Source organism: Rhinoraja longicauda, chromosome 42 (assembly GCF_053455715.1).
Source record: "Rhinoraja longicauda isolate Sanriku21f chromosome 42, sRhiLon1.1, whole genome shotgun sequence".
Taxonomy (NCBI): domain Eukaryota; kingdom Metazoa; phylum Chordata; class Chondrichthyes; order Rajiformes; family Arhynchobatidae; genus Rhinoraja; species Rhinoraja longicauda.
This window is the reverse complement of record NC_135994.1, coordinates 1,153,489-1,169,615: the sequence shown is the minus strand read 5'-3', so window position 1 is coordinate 1,169,615 and position 16,127 is coordinate 1,153,489. Positions and strand designations below refer to the sequence as shown.

At 42.9% G+C, this 16,127-nt stretch overlaps 1 protein-coding gene across 1 annotated transcript; it reads left to right on the top strand.

The window, feature by feature from the left end:
* Nucleotides 1–3,377: 3,377 nt before the first annotated feature.
* Nucleotides 3,378–5,507, top strand: LOC144612054 (G-protein coupled receptor 182-like). The gene is made up of 2 exons (XM_078431558.1): nucleotides 3,378–3,480; nucleotides 4,484–5,507. Exon 2 carries the CDS (start codon nucleotides 4,491–4,493, stop codon nucleotides 5,505–5,507), a length of 1,017 nt encoding a protein of 338 aa, XP_078287684.1. The 5' UTR covers nucleotides 3,378–3,480; nucleotides 4,484–4,490.
* The last annotated feature ends 10,620 nt before the right edge of the window (nucleotides 5,508–16,127 follow it).

The window sequence follows — 16,127 nt, the reverse complement described above, 5'->3', positions numbered from 1 at the left end:
CTTAAGAATTTTGTAAGTTTCTATAAGATCCCCCCTCAATCTTCTAAATTCCAGCGAGTACAAACCGAGTCTATCCAGTCTTTCTTCATATGAAAGTCCTGCCATCCCAGGAATCAATCTGGTGAACCTTTTCTGTACTCCCTCTATGGCAAGAATGTCTTTCCTCAGATTAGGAGACCAAAACTGTACGCGATACTCCAGGTGTGGTCTCACCAATGCCCTGTACAACTGCAGCAGAACCTCCCTGCTCCTATACTCAAATCCCCTCGCTATGAATGCCAACATACCATTCGCTTTCTTCACTGCCTGCTGCACCTACATGCCTACTTTCAATGACTGGTGTACCACGACACCCAGGTCTCGTTGCATCTCCCCTTCTCGTAATCGGCCACCATTCGGGTAATAGTCTGCTTTCCTGTTCTTGCCATCAAAGTGGATAACCTCACATTTATCCACATTATACTGCATCTGCCATGCCTTTGCCCACTCACCTAACCTATCCAAGTCACGTTGCAGCCTCCTAGCATCCTCCTCACAGCTAACACTGCCCCCCAGCTTCGTGTCATCCGCAAACTTGGAGATGTTGCATTCAATTCCCTCGTCCAAATCATTAATATTTATTGTAAATAGCTGGGATCCCAGCACTGAGCCTTGCGGTGCCCCATTAGTCACTGCCTGCCATTCTGAAAAGGACCCGTTTATTCCTACTCTTTGCTTCCTGTCTGCCAGTCAGTTCTCTATCCACATCAATACTGAACCCACAATACCGTGTGCTTTAAGTTTGCATACTAATCTCTTATGTGGGACCTTGTCGAAAGCCTTCTGGAAGTCCAGATATAACACATCCACTGGTTCTCCCTTATCCACTCTACTAGTTACATCCTCGAAAAATTCTATAAGATTCGTCAGACGTGATTTACCTTTCATAAATCCATGCTGACTTTGTCCAATGATTTCACACTTTCCAAATGTGCTGCTATCCCATCTTTAATAACTGACTAGCATTTTCCCGACTACCGATGTTAGACTAACTGGTCTGTAATTCCCCGTTTTCTCTCTCCCTCCCTTTTTGAAAAGTGTGGTTACATTAGCTACCCTCCAATCCTCAGGAACTACTCCAGAATCCAAAGAGTTTTGAAAAATTATCACTAATGCATCCACTATTTCTGGGGCTACCTCCTTAAGCACTCTGGGATGCAGCCTATCTGGCCCTGGGGATTTATTGGCCTTTAATCCATTCAATTTACCTAACACCACTTCCCGACTAACCTGGATTTCACTCAGTTCCTCCCTCTCATTTGACCCCCGGTCCCCTGCTATTTCCGGCAGATTATTTATGTCTTCCTTAGTGAAGACAGAACCAAAGTAGTTATTCAATTGGTCTGCCATGTCCTTGTTCCCCATGATCAATTCACCTGTTTCTGACTGCAAGGGACCTACATTTGTTTTAACTAATCTTTTTCTCTTCACATATCTATAAAAGCTTTTGCAGTCAGTTTTTATGTTCCCTGCCAGTTTTCTTTCATAATCTATTTTCCCTTTCCTAATTAAGCCCTTTGTCCTCCTCTGCTGGACTCTGAATTTCTCCCAGTCCTCTGGTAGGCTGCTTTTTCTTGCTAATTTGTACGCTTCATCTTTTGTTTGGATACTATCCCTAATCTTCCTTGTTAGCCACAGATGCACTACCTTCCCTGATTTATTCTTTTGCCAAACTGGGATGAACAATTGTTGTAGTTCATCCATGCGGTCTTTAAATGCCTACCATTGCATATCCACCGTCAACCCTTTAAGAATCAATTGCCAGTCTATCTTGGCCAATTCACGTCTCATGCCCTCAAAGTTACCTTTCCTTAAATTCAGAACCATTGTTTCTGAATTAACTAAGTCACTCTCCATCCTAATGAAGAACTCAACCATATTATGGTCACTCTTGCCCAAGGGGCCACGCACATCAAGACTGCTAACTAACCCTTCCTCATTACTCAATACCCAGTCTAGAATAGCCTGCTCTCTCGTTGGTTCCTCTACATGTTGGCTTAGAAAACTATCCCGTATACATTCCAAGAAATCCTCTTCCTCAGCACCTCTGCTAATTTGATTCACCCAATCTATATGTAGATTGAAGTCACCCGTTATAACTGTTTTACCTTTGTTGCACGCATTTCTAATTTCCTGTTATGATGAGAAATGTTAAAATTAAGCTTCCAGATATGATTGTCCATTATCTGTTAGAGTAAAAGCTGAAAAAACTCAACATTTCAGGCAGCATCTATTGGAAGAGAAACTTAACGTTTCAAATCAAAGACTTTTCATCAGAACTGATAAAGAAAGATGCAGGGTCTCGATCGAACAACGATCATCTCTTTGCCTCCAAAGTTATTGCTTAACCTGCTGATCTCCTCCGGAAGTTCTGGAGGAATCAGTCTGAGGAAGGGTCTCTATATGGTTTTGTTATTGTTAGTGTCCAAAAATATATATTTATTTTTCTAGTAGATAGATATTTTTTGAAAAATCTATCTTTATTGTATTCGAGGAGATATTCTACAAGCTTCCTTCCTATTTCCCCCCACAAAGTTGACAATAATCATACAGCTAAAAAAAAAACATTCTTTGGGTTAAGAAGTTTTATTTTGAATTCGCAATGGAATTCGCCAGTGACTTCAATTGATGGGCCCTAGCTTAACCATGTCCACATTTATAAACATCTCCATACCTATCCTAAGTGACCCTCTGGAGATATCAGAGGGCTTGGGAAAAAGTGATCAAAGGTATGACCCTAAGCAATCACCTGACATTCTAAGAAGGCTTATTTCTTCTCAGTTTTTACTCATACTCTCATGGCGACACAGACCGGGCACAATTCCATCGGTACCAATAGCCCTGATGCCCAGATGATGTTTATTGCAGAGTTATCACAGCTGCACCCCTTTTCTCTTTTCTTCTTAGGCGTCCATTAGTAACACGAAGCATCTCTTTAGCTGACATAGTTGTGACCTACCAGCTCAACAAGGAGCTGCGATCAAACAAGATTTGTGAGACCCAGTTACACACCTTACTTTATGCTTTGGGTAAGGAGAGGAAGCAAATACAAGCCAACATAATGTAAGACTTAATTTTGAAAGTATTCCTCACTCTCCCCACCCCTCTCCATACACATTTTACACGTTAAAATGACCTCTGCCAATTTAATCTGTGGCTTTGTACATTGCACATTTAGCCAGTTATTTGCCTCGTTTGGGAAAGTAAAGATGCTGACTTTTCAAAGCCAAAGCTGGACAAAATATTATCTTGCAACACCTTCCGTCCCCATGAACATTGGGTACATATAGCTCCCGTGGTTTCCTGTTTACTGTAAAATCTCCCCTCACTTTCCTTCCTCCCGCTTCAAACATCCATAAATATAAAAACCTCAATCATTTGCAAACATTTGTTCTCCGGTGGAGCAATTCACACAGCACATTGAAAGGAACACTTATTCAGGTCAGTCACAACTTTATTCCGACATTGCTTTGAAAACTGAACAATGGGCTCGTGATGAAAAATATTATCTATTGATTTAATTATTTTGTGCTTCAGTTGTGATCTCTACATTGTACTGTTTCCAAGAAACGCAACAGTCAAGGCACACTTTTGATATCATAACCTGATTTTCAGATCAATTGTGTTTCAGAACTGCTCTTTGCAAAGAGCAATCATGAAACGTGATTGATCTGAAACAATAACCGTTTTTCACTCTATAGCAGTTGTCTCAACTGCTAAGTATTTCCACCATTTTCTTGTTCTTTTTGATAACATTTCGGACTTGATTTATAAGATCATATTTAATACATGGTTGTTTGAGCAGAGTTTTTTAAAAGTAATTATAGCAGATCATACCAATGATAACAGTCCTTTCAGAATGCAGGCAGAGGGGAAGATGCATCACTTGCGAGCATCTCACTGGAGGTGGTGGGAGATTAAAGAGGATGATCCGTTGGATGACGAGGTTAATGGGGTGGATAAGAGGAACCCAATCCTTGTTCTGGCTAGCACAGGGGGTGAGAACAGAAATGGAATAGACATGTTTTGGGCTCTCAATGAAGGTGGAGAGGAAACCAGAGTCAAGGAAAAAGGAACCTATCTCAGAAAGAAAGGACCATTCCCTCCTACCCTTCTTTTGTCTAGGGTCCTAATGGGGTCCTTCCAGGTGAAGGCGTGATTCATAGAGCGGAATAGCGCGGAAATAGCCTGTAAATTGCTGGAATAAAGTTGGGAAGCTTCAATTCCCGTTCCCTGCTGAGGTCTGGGGCAGTTTGTAAAGGGAGATAAAACAGCTTTAACAATCCTTCACACAAGGGCAATGGAAACCTAAAATTCCCCTCAAAAGGCACTGGAAATTGAGACATATACGTAACAGTACAGGAGAACATCAGAGCAAGTCTTCCAATACTGCAATTGGAAAAGTTATTAAATCTAAAAATTACAATTGTTTTCATATCTGCAGGTTCTCCATGGAGGACTCAACTGTGACCAGCCCTAGCAGCAGCAACACCACCACTATAGATTGCAGTCCTCCCTACTGCCGCTGTGTTTTCCACATGGATACTGATGCAATGATGAAAATAACGATCGGTTTATACCTGCTAATCTTTGTAGTGGGTCTGGTAGAGAACATTCTTGTTCTTTGGATAAACTGGCAGATGAAAAAGGCCAAGAAAGAAAGCAACTTTTATATTTTTAATTTAGCCATCAGTGACATGAGTGCTGTGTTAACCATCCCATTCAGGATCACAGAGATCTCGTTAAATTACCAATGGATCTGGGGCCCCTTTTTGTGCAAACTCGATGGCTTCCTGTATAGCCTTAATCTGTACAGCAGCATCTTTTTCTTGGTCAGCTCGAGTGTGGATAGATACTTCTCACTTCGGTACCCAGCCCAGGCTCAAGGATCCAGGGACCGACGCATTCGCAGGCTGATTTGTGTGTCCGCATGGTCTCTGGCTATGGTATTGTCCATACCAAGCTATTTATATCATAAATCATATGGATTTTACTATAACTACTGCTTCTTGGACGGCTTATGGCATTGGCAGGTTCAAAGTTCTTTAATCCTAGTTTTTGGGTTTGTTATCCCGTTTCCCATTATGATTGTGAGCAACATCTTCACTGCAAAAGCTGCAAAAGCATCCGGTAACAAAGAAAGCATAAGGACCTGTAAATTAATATATGTTTACATCATAATATTTTTTATCTGTTGGTCACCTTATTACTTACTCACACTCTCTGCGTTCATGAATTTTGAACACAACTGTGTCATAATGTACACGGTTTATTTCTTTTATGACTTCACTACGTGCCTCACCTGTACTCACTGTATTATAAACCCCATCCTCTTCAACTTTATGCACAAAGATTTCAGGTATCATTTCGCAACCAGCATTGTGAAGTTTTTGCCCAAGAAATATGCCAAGGAAGATGATGATGTTTCAATTTCTTCAGACACCAGACACATTGTAGTGATTTCATGATTTAGTTCATCAAATGGAGAAGGTGCTTCACCGAGAATTAATTGAACAGGGTTTTTTCTTCTCCCGATTCCTGTTCAATGTCTCGTGAAATTCTGAAGGCACCTGTCTACTAGAAAGTATTAAATAATTCTTTCAATTATATTAAAAGTGAAATGCAGCATAATTTGAGGGTTCACCCAACAGGAACATCTAGTTTTTTTTTAGTCAAAATATTTAATTCATACATATCTAAAGGTGCCACTGGCAATAGGTCTTGCAAGATCTCCTCTCATTTGTTCTTCCCAAAGAATCTTTGTTCCTCTCAAAGATGTGAAGTGGCAGTGCCCAGAACAACCCCACTTCAAACATCAGCCCACGAAAGTCAAACTCAGCATAAACAGAATTGAGCTCTGTGGGCTTTGCGAGTTGGACTGTCATGATTCATAAGTTGAAGCCTGACACCAATGCACTGAGCCACTCAGTGGAAGAATTCTCAACCTTCTTCACAATTTCCCCTCATTGTAGATTCCCAGAAATGCAGGCAACGAGCGAAATGTTCTCTCCTTCCAGGCTACAGAACAGCAAGTGGATACTGTTTTTAAATTTTTGAACAAGAGGGCATTAGGTAGAAATCAAAAGGGGAAAGCAAAGAAGAATAGTTTATTTTAGAAAGAAATTTAAATTCACAATAACTCATGATTATTACAGGTGTTGGTCGTTGTCTCACCAAGATGTTTGAAGGTTTTGGTTTCAGTATCAGTATCAGCCAGTATCTGAATCAATCAAGGCAGACTCTGGTAAAGTATGGTGGTTGACTCGTTAAACAGAAGAATCTAATCTGCCTCATCAGGAGGACATTGACATTCTCATGAATTAGTAAAAAAAAGTCAAGAGTTTTTTTTTAGATAATTCTGGTGTCCTGAACCAACACTATCGAAATACATTAACTGATCATTTATCATTTATGGGATGCTACTATGCGCAAAAAATGGCAACTGCATTTACCTTCATACCTTTAATTACGTACATCATCATATGCAAAACATTTTAAGGGAGATGTGATATGGCGCTATTGAAATGCATAGCTTTCTACTTATTTATAGATTTTCCTCACAGCCCAGTTGACAATGCAGCAGAACTCCTACACACCAAATAGTCTTTGAACAATTCTTGGTCTGCACAGAATCAACCAACTAAGACATAATTAGCCATGCTACAAGTAATCTCAGCAACCCGAGTTTGGGTTGAAGTTTGGTGTCACTCACTGCGGCTCTCTGCGGCATTTTGGGAGAAGTGTGACAAGGCACTATATCAATGCAAAGCTTTTTACTAAATCACTGTTGAAGTTCGTACTTGACAAACAGGCACGTGAGCAACTTCAGAATGCTCACGGCTCATTAGGAGGGGAATTTGTCTCAATCTGTAAAATAAAGTGTTGTGAACATTGTCTTCTTCATTAGCGGTCTGTTTACTCTTTTCCAAATGATTATTTTCCACTTTTGTCATTTTACAGCATGCTTAATTAAACCATTTGTCAAACTTCAATCTCTTCATCACTTTACACAAAGAAGTACTTAAAAAATGAGGCATGATAGTTCCTCATGGACTATATTTTTTTCATCATTTAAACACAAACAAGGTAATAAAAAAAAAAACTGTTACCCTCCACTTAGCCCAAGCACTATCAGTCTGAAGAAGGGCTCCGATACAAAGCATCATGTTCTCCAGAGATGCTGCCTGACCTGCTGAGTTACTCCAGCGTTTTGTCTTACCATCTGATAAATCATGGGACTACTGCCACTAACTGGTTCTGAGCTAATTCAGCAAACCATTCCACAGAGCCTCTGGAGCTACGCAACAGAAAACACCAGCGTTCTCACGGAAACCACACACTCTAATATGGTTTGTCCTACACCACATACAACGGCACAAGTAAAACGCATCTGCATCCAGCAAACAAACGATAGATAACTATGTTTAGTTTAGTTATACAGCACGGAAACAGGCCCTTCGGTCCACCGAGACCGTACCGACCACCGATCCCCACACTTTAATCCTATCCTACACACACTCGGGACAATTTACACTTATACCAAGCCAATTAACCTACAAACCTGTACGTCTTTGGAGTGTGAGAGGAAACCGAAGACCTGAGAAAACCCAGGTCACGGGGAGAATGTACAAACTCTGTACAGACAGCACCCGTAGTCAGGATCGAACCCAGGTCTCTGGTGCTACAAGTGCTGTAAGGCAGCAACTTTACCGCTGCACCACCGTGCCGTGCCGCCCACCATGTAGAGCCATTCCATTATTTTTTCTCTTCAACCAACTAAGACATCATTAGCCAAGCTACAATTAATCTCGGCAACTCGAGGAAGACAAACTGCAGAAACTCAAGCACAATTTGAGCACAATTTGACCTGAAAACTGCTCTGAGAGGAGGATAGTTGTATGTGAATTTGTGTAGTCACACAAGAGACTGCAGATGCTGGCATCTGGAGCAAAACCCCCCATCCCTTTGCCTCCACAGATGCTGCTCGACCTGCCGAGTTCATCCAGGTTACTGAAAACAAAATCCATTTTCCCAAAGGAGGAAGGTTTTGTGAGGTTTATAATCTCAGTCATATACAGCAGTGCAGCCACAAAGCATCAATGATAAAAGAATTGTCTAGACATCTCCTCTCTGCCAGCCAACAGTGCAGCTTTTAAATAAAAGAGAGGAGCCCCAAGCAATAATAGATCACGATCCAATATATAATTGGAGTGTAAACGTATCATTTAAAATCAACTCATTTGAGATTTTTTAATTTAAAGGGTGTATTTTCCACATCTACAAACCTCATGACAGCATTAGGCGCTTACCCTTAAAAAATCCAGCAGAGATTGCAGGACTGCAAAGAGGTGCCTGTCTGATGTTCTGAGGCTGGTTTGGCACTTGTTTCAAAGCAAAACATTTCTGAATTCATTTTCTACCAACAAACAGCTGTCCACCTGCTCCCAGTCATGATTATCTATTTAATATAAACAAAGCAGCTGACCTCAACAGTCACCAGTTCATGGGATTAATTTACTTGCAAATTAGGATTGAATTTTAAAAAAAATTATGTTTGAATTCATGGTTGAGGCTACAAAACAAGAGTTGGTGATATAAGGAGAAGTTAAGAGTCTGAGGCAGACAGACCATCACTGTGGGTGGTATACTGGCCTGTGTTGTCACACTTCAGTTTGGCAATTCTGGGGTGGGAAAAGTGGACAAGATTCCAGTGCCTGCACATCTTCTAGTGGGGCCCCACTGAAACAATGTGTCAAATGGCAGATGAGAACACGCACATGAACCCCAACTGAGTCATGCTCAGAGTAGTACCTTGTTCACAGTAAAGTGGAAGAGATTGGGATATAAATGTGGCAAGGTACAGAGTTTTGTACTCAGAAATCTTCAGGGTCTGGATTCAACACTGGCCTTCCTCAACACAGCCCATCCTCGGAACGTGCAGTTCTCTCTCGCCTTTGACTGCAGCGCTCCCTCGGTACGACCCCACTGACAGTGCGACGCTTCCTCAGCACTGCTCCAGACTTGGCCTCCATTTTGTAGCTGAAACGAAACTTGTACTCGCGACCACAGGAGAGGTAGGTTGTGGCCTACTCAGCTAATGTTGAATAATTTAGGAGTAGCGGGGATTCGAACAATGTGAAATAGACAATGAATGCCGAGTTGTATTTGAGCTAGAGGAGAGGGAAGGGGAGACGATAGTGGGTGAGATAACAGTGACTCCTGTTGTCCTGAAACTCTGGGTCACACACATTGACAGTGGGGAGAAAGTCAACAACTTCATGGAATGTGTTCCTAAATGGGCTAAGTTGGAGTGAAAGTGGCTGATCGGTTCGACTAGCCTGTGGTGAAAGGCTGCTTTCGCCTTGATGGGTTGAAAACTCACATAACAGGAATTCCATGTACTTAGAAAACTGACAACGCAGCAAAGAGGTTGCGAGCCAAAGCGTACATGCACCCAAACTGCCCACAAACAAGGCATTTCCCTTAAACCAGGGAATGATGACAAGTGACTTAGACTCAGGCTGAGTGTTGAAATTACAGCCACCGCTGACAACGCCATTTTTTATGCATCACTGCAACAAATTTTCCAGAATCAAGAGATTTTTTAAAAAACATTCTTGACAGGAAGTGCTTAATTAGGCAGATACAGATAGGTCCCCCGGTCTGCCAGTGGTGATAAGCAACAGGTTCATTTTTCATTGTGGTTTTAATTTCATTGGAAAAGAGCATGAATGCACGCACAGCCCCAACTCTTTTGAGCACGGTGTCTCAGATCAGGGACGCTGCCTGACCCGCCTTTGCTCTAGCAGTTTGTGTAAACCAGCATCTGTCGTCCTTGTTTCTAAAACATCAACTCAGCTTCTTTCCACGAAGGATATCTGTCCTGCCGAGCATGACCCCCAGAAAAGTCTGTAGGTCCAGGATCGGTCTCTTCAGCCATCTCAAGGCTCACAGAAAGGACCCACCAGGAGGACAATCATACTCTACCTTGAGTGATCTTCAATGATCGCCACAGAGTCAAACAGGCCCTTCAACCCAATTGGCCATTGCTGACCAAGATGCCGCATCTACGCTGGTCTCACCTGCCCGTTTGGCCCATATCCTTCTAAAGCTCTTTTCACATACCCAACCCTGTGTTGAAAAGTTGACCTTCAGGTTCCTATGAAATCTTTCCCCTCTGGCCTTGAACCCATGTCCTCTGGTTCTTGATTCCCCGACTCTGCGTAAAAGGGGTAAAACATTCCCCCCATGATGTTATACCCCTCTATAAGATCACCCCTCGACCTGCTTGACAGGACAAGGCCCAGGGGATAAGTCTGTTTCAGGTGCTATCCAGGCAAAACACACCATGGACGAGTACCTCAGGTCGAGCAAAGGGGGCAATGATGAGCGAGCAGACGCTGCCCCGCTGGCGAGAAGGTGAAGCTGTCCTCACCGGGCACCACCCGCCGCCATGCTTCCCGCCACTCCAACCCCAAACAGCGATGTCGCTCCGTCTGGCAGCCATTCAGTCAGGTCGTGAGCCGATCCACAACCTCCTTCCTCTTCCTGACCCTCTCCCATTTTCATTCCCCGGCTTTGGTGAACCCAATATCCCCGGCCTACCTCACACCTCTCCACAGGTGACGAGAGGCTCCAACGACCACCGGACCAAAGATACTAGATGAACAAGATGGACCACTCCGTTGAAATCGCCTATACTGAAGTGTAGCACGCAAAGAAGTGTAACGTCCGCCATTTTAGTAGGCAACACTATGCCTACTAAATGCCTATTAGTAGGCATATTTTTGATTCTCGCAGTGTAATCAGTATTTTGGGGGGACAACAGTATGTGTGATTATACCATAAAAATGCAGAATATATCTCATCTATCAATTCACAGATTTTTGTTATTTTTCTTTTTAAATGTTTCTGCAAGTTTCAGCCTCCTAAAATGGCGCCATGACATGCTACGGTTTTTAGGATTGAGTGGTCTATCTTGCTCTGCTCTTTTATCTTTGCACTGGACTGCAGGCGCCACCCGGTCCCGGGACGAGCGGAGATCCCAGAGACAAGTGTCCCAATTGTTTGCAGATGTTTCAAACTCTTACCGGCCTACATAGTGTCAAACTGGCCCTTCGGCCGAACTTGCCCCTGCGGGGGAAACGGGGCATCTTGAAACCAGAGACAAACAGAAAATAAAATCGCTCAATTTACCTCAATACCTTCTGACAAAGGATCCTGGACCTAAAACGTTAACAAGACACAATGTGGAGTAACTCAGCTGAAGATTGGTCCCGACCAGAAACGTCACCTATCCGTGTTCTCAAGAGACGCTGCCTGACCCGCTGTTGCTCGAGCACTTTGTATAAACCAGCATCAGAATCAGCTTTATTGTCATCTAAAAAAATATGTCTTTTGGACGAAATTCCGTTACCCACAGTCCAACAATAAGAGCAATAAATATAAGCAATAACACACACAATCACAAAACCAAAAAAAGAAACATCCATCAGAGAGTCTCCTCCAGTCACCTCCTCACTGTGATGGAAGGCCAGAATGTATTTTCTCTTTCCCTGCCGACTTCTCCCGCGGTCAGGCTGTTGAAGTTGCCACGTCGGGGCGGTCGGGGCTCCCGATATTGAAATCCCGCGGCCTATCCTGGCCGCGCCGAACGGTGAAAGGTCCACAGTGGGCCGACCTAAGCCCCGCTATTCGGGGCGGGCGAAGACGCTGCCACTGCCGGAGCTCCCGATGTCGGCCCCCACCCAAGGGCCTGCGAGCTTCCGATATCCCCGCAGCCGAAGCCTCCGGAGGCGAGTCGCAGCCGCACTCGCAGCGCCACCACAGCCTCCGCAGGCAGCCAGCTCCGCAGATGGTAAGCCTGGTCCGCGGGCTCTGCAAACCAGAGCCCAGGTGGTCCCAGCTGGAGGCCGCCAGCTCCAGGTGTTTGGCCGATGGTAGGCCGCAGCAGGAACAGAGACACCACCCAGAAAAAGGTTGCGTCTCCGTTCGGAAGAGACAATTTTACAAAACAAAACAAAACAAAAACGCTAGAAAACACACAGGAAAGAAGGAGCAGGGCCCCTCAAGTCTGCCCGGTCATTCAATATCATGGGTGATCTGATGGAATAAAACTGCAGTTGTTGGAATCCGAAATAGCACAGAAATACTGGAAGATCTCAGCAGGTCAAGCAGCACCTGTTGAAAGAGAAACCAGTTAGCATTGCCAGTCGGTGATCCTCACTCAGAACTGGGGGAAGTGTTTAATTTTCAAAGCGGGGATGGAGTGAGGTGCAAGGCATAAGAAAATAGGGAGATAAGTAAATCATGAGAAGCTTGGCATGTCCCCAACAACCCTCACCAATTTCTACAGATGCGCTGTAGAAAGCATTTTATCGGGATACCTCACAGCGTGGTTTGGGAACAGTTCCACCCATGACAAGAAATTGCAGAGTTGTGGCCAAGCCCATCACGCAAACCAACATCCCTCCCCTGGACTCCATCTGCACTTCATGCTGCCTTGGCAAGGCCACCAGCACAATCAACAACCAATTCCCCACCCCCCAAGTCACCCCACCTTCTCCCCCCTCCCATCAGGCAAGAGGGCCAGAAGTTTGAAAACGCCAGATTCAGGGACAGTTTCTTCCCAGCTAATATCAGCAACGGAACCATCCTCTCCAGCTAGAGTGCAGTCCTGACCTCCCATCTACCTCACTGGAGACCATAGAATTATTTTGGGTATTTATTCACAAAATGCTGGAGTAACTCAGCAGGTCAGGCAGTATCTCAGGAGAGCAGGAATGGGCGACGTTCTGAAAAAGGGTCTCGACCCAAAAAGTCACCCATTCCTTCTCTCCTGAGATGCTGCCTGACCTGCTGAGTTACTCCAGCATTTTGTGAATAAATACTTTTGATTTGTACCAGCATCTGCAGTTATTTTCTTACACTTAGAATTATCTTGAATCAGACTTTATCTCGCACTAAATGATGAACTCTATCTGTACACTGTGTACGGCTTGATTGTAATCATGTATAGTCTTGTAAATTTCCCCGGTGTGGGTCGAATAAAGGAATATATTATTTTCGTTGATAGGATAGCATGCAACAAAAAGTTTTTCACTGTACCTCAATACACGTGACAATAATAATAAACCAAACATAGTTAAAATGGAGATAGATAAATATCAAAAGATTATGAAATTGAGGATTGTGGTGAAATAGCACAAGAGGAGTTTTCTGTTTTTACTTTCACGTTCTTGCTTGGTGTTTGTGTGCCCCCTGGTGAATCATTCCCTATCATTTCTCCAGCTCCAACGCTGAGCTGGAAACGTGTCGCCAAGCTACATTAATTAGTCCAAGAGCACCGCTTGCTGTCTGCAAATGGTACTGCAGGAGCAAAACATACCTCAGAAACTTTGTGATATCATGGCAAAGATTGCATCTGTCCAGCATGAAGATAATTAAACTTTTATATGTTTAATAAGAACCCAAATACCACATAAACAAATTCCTTTCTATCAGGCTTTTTTGGGGGTAAAATGGCTGGGCCTTGATGCTGTCAACAGCAACAAATGTTCACACAATAATATTTGGGTAAATATTTTTTAAAGTTAAAAATTTCTTTCATTTCATTTATATATATATTTTATTTTTTAATTTTCATATCTAAAAGTTGAAAAGGGCATTCTTCCTCACATCTTCTATTGCACAATTGCCAGTTTAAGGAATTACAGAAAGGATGTAATTAGTATTGCAATAAATGCGAGGTTATCCACTTTGGGGGCAAGAACAAGTAGGCAGATTATTATCTGAATGGTGTCAGATTAGGAAAAGGAGAAATGCAACGAGACCTGGGTGTCCTTGTACATCAGTCACTGAAAGTAAGCATGCAAGTACAGCAGGCAGTGAAGAAAGCTAATGGCATGTTGGCCTTCATAATGAGAGGATTTAAGATCCTTGAGCCGGGACCCTTCTTCAGACATTGTAGTATGGGGGAGACAGCTGGAAGAGGTGGGATGAGACTACAGATTACCAGGACCGCCAAATTTACAAACCTAAACAAACTATCTTGGTCGCCAAATTATAGGAAGGATGTCGACAAAATGGAGAGGGTACAGAGGAGATTTACTAGAATGTTGCCTGGGTTTCAGCACTTAAGCTACAGAGAGAGGTTGAACAGGTTGGGTCTTTATTCTTTGGAGCGTAGAAGGTTGAGGGGGGACTTGATAGAGGTTTTTAAAATTTTAAGAGGGACGGACAGAGTTGACGTGGGTAGGCTTTTCCCTTTGAGAGTGGGGAAGATTCCAACAAGGGGACATAGCTTTAGAATTGAGGGACAAAAGTTTAGGGGTAACATGAGGGGTAACTTCTTTACTCAGAGGGTGGTGGCTGTATGGAATGAGCTTCCGGTGGAAGTGGTGGAGGCAGGCTCGATTTTATTATTTAAGAGTTAATTGGATAGGTATATGGATAAGAGGGGATTAGAGGGTTATGGTCTGAGAGCAGGTAGATGAGACTAGGTCAGAGAGAGTGGTCGGTGTGGACTGGTAGGGCCGAACGGGCCTGTTTCCGTGCTGTAGTTGTTATATGGTTATCTTGTTAAATAGGTGATTTATACAGGGTAACGCATGTCTCAGCACTTATGAAACAAAAGTTTTATTTTAAAAAGGGTGGTGTCACTTCAACGTTTGCAAATCAAAATAGTCGACGTATCTATAAAATAGGGCATCTATGCTCGATTGATACTGTCCCAGATTAGAGCTCCCTTTGGTTCCTCAACTGCCATTTACACTAGAAACCTTCAAACTCCCAAGTTTAATTAATTCCTTGTCTCCCTAGATGTCCTCAATAAAAATAACATTCAGTGGCAAATTCTTTAATTTGTAACAAATTAAAAGAATCACTCAGAAGGCTTTTGTGCCCAAATCTTTTGTTTTCTAAACCAAATACCCCGTCCAATACATAGACCCTGGGTCGCTGGAGCTGCGAGGCAGCAACTCGACGAGATGCTCTGCTGGGCTGTCTGGAGATAAATTCTCCGCATACAGGGAACATTTACTAACTTTAGCAATACAACAGGTCACACATATTTCCTTTAATATTCATTCTGTCCTCCCCTAGATAAGAAGCAATTAGTAATCATATCGCTAGATGAGGGGCAATAAGACTAATCATAACATTCACCTTTGCATCCAAGTTTAGTTAATGCAGCAATGACCTGGAATCCTGAACATGACTCCCTAGCAGGTTCAGCTTAATTGAAAGCTGACCTCAGCCAGCTGAGCCATCAGTGGACCCAAATATATCTGCAGGTCTGAGAGAATAAATGCTGGTCGTAGAGTCAAACCAAGACTCGATTCCAGAAGTGAAGATCCAAACTGAACCGAATAATGATTATACTCATCTCCAGCCCGTCCAATAAAATTAACACCAATGCACTTGTTTATATTTAAGGCAAATTATGTTTTTGACTGAAAAATATAGGCAACATTTATGGACATTTCACATACAACAATGAATGGAATTTTTGGGGCATTTCAGAAAAGCAATCTGGAAATGCAATCAAACAAATGTAATCAAAACTTCCAAATATTCCCTTTAAATTCATAGTGTATTGGTTACTATAGATACCAATAAACTTTATTCTAAAACTAAATATCCATGAGATGGCCAAATCAGTTTACAAATCACATAAATGGTTTTGTGACAAAAGATGGGAAAGTTCCCTCTACTTTGTTGTTAATTGAAAGATTTGGCAAGTCACCAAATACTCATGCAAACCTCGCCAGATGCATTGTAGGAACATCCCGAATGGTTGCATCATGGCCTGGCATGGCAATTCCAATGCACAGGAATGCAAGAGGCTGCAGAAAGCGGTGGACTCAGCCCGGTCCATCACGGGCACAGCCCCTCCCCACCATTAAAAGCATCTACTAGCCTTAGAGGGAGTACAGAGAAGGTTCACCAGATTGATCCCTGGGATGGCAGGACTTTCATATGAAGAAAGACTGGATAGACTAGGCTTATACTCGCTGGAATTTAGAAGACTGAGGGGGGATCTTATAGAAACATATAAAATTCTTAAGGGGTTGGAGAGGCTAGATGCG